General features: G+C 31.6%; 1 protein-coding gene across 1 annotated transcript in view; it reads right to left on the bottom strand.

The window, feature by feature from the left end:
• Nucleotides 1-537: 537 nt before the first annotated feature.
• Nucleotides 538-838, bottom strand: part of LOC117177512 — a 1,951-nt gene continuing 1,650 nt past the window's right edge. The window contains exon 5 of the mRNA XM_033368268.1: nt 538-821. Within this exon, the coding sequence (XP_033224159.1) occupies nt 757-821 (65 nt within the window). The 3' untranslated portion in view covers nt 538-756. The remainder of the gene's footprint in view (nt 822-838) is intronic.

Genomic DNA, 838 nt, shown 5'->3' with positions numbered 1-838 from the left:
ATAGGTGGACCTAAAAATACTATCCACTGTCCTGGTTGGTTCGTGAAATAACGATTACGTACGACCCTTGTGTTTAACGGATTTTCCTGTATGAAGAGAAAACAATGAAAATTAATGCCTATAGACAAAAAATTAAAAATGCCTTCGTCGTAGCGACTAATATATAAATAAACCTAAAGTACTTATGATTCCTTATGATACTTATGATACCTAATTTCGTTTCCGTTCTGGAATCTTAGAATGTTGAAAATTGCTCGATGCCTCCAAACCCGACGAGTGCTTTTCACTTTCCACAGCCAGGTTAATGGCGCTGCAATTAAGAGATGTGGAACAGAGTTGGTTTTAACTAGAATTCTCATATTGACCTTGTTGTAGCCATAAAATAATTTTCCAAGTTAGGGCCAAACTTGTAATTGGGTAAACATATAGCAATTTCCACATGAGTTGCAACCTAAAATTTTCTTGTTTTGAATATTTGAATTTGAAAGCTCTTTAGTATTTAATATGTATGATATAAAATAACAATTATGATTTTCAATATTTAAAAATTTAATTTATTTAACATGAATGTGTTACGATAAGTATTGCACTTATATACATTTGTTTTTCGTTAAGAAGTGTAAAATTTTTGCTAAGTGACGTCATTTACATTTAGTCGAAGCACATATATTATATTATATTGTAGAGAATAAAAGTATGTTTTATAATCATTCTAGGCCACCCGAAATATGCGATATGGATGACGAATGCAGGCTTTTATGATGAATGTTCTCGTTTCAGATCACTTGCCATACATACACCCGTATGTTTGATTATTCCACCTGAAATAGTTATTAGT

Source organism: Belonocnema kinseyi, chromosome 7 (assembly GCF_010883055.1).
Source record: "Belonocnema kinseyi isolate 2016_QV_RU_SX_M_011 chromosome 7, B_treatae_v1, whole genome shotgun sequence".
NCBI lineage: Eukaryota > Metazoa > Arthropoda > Insecta > Hymenoptera > Cynipidae > Belonocnema > Belonocnema kinseyi.
Note: the sequence above shows the minus strand (reverse complement) of the source record. Positions and strands in the feature narration are given on the sequence as shown.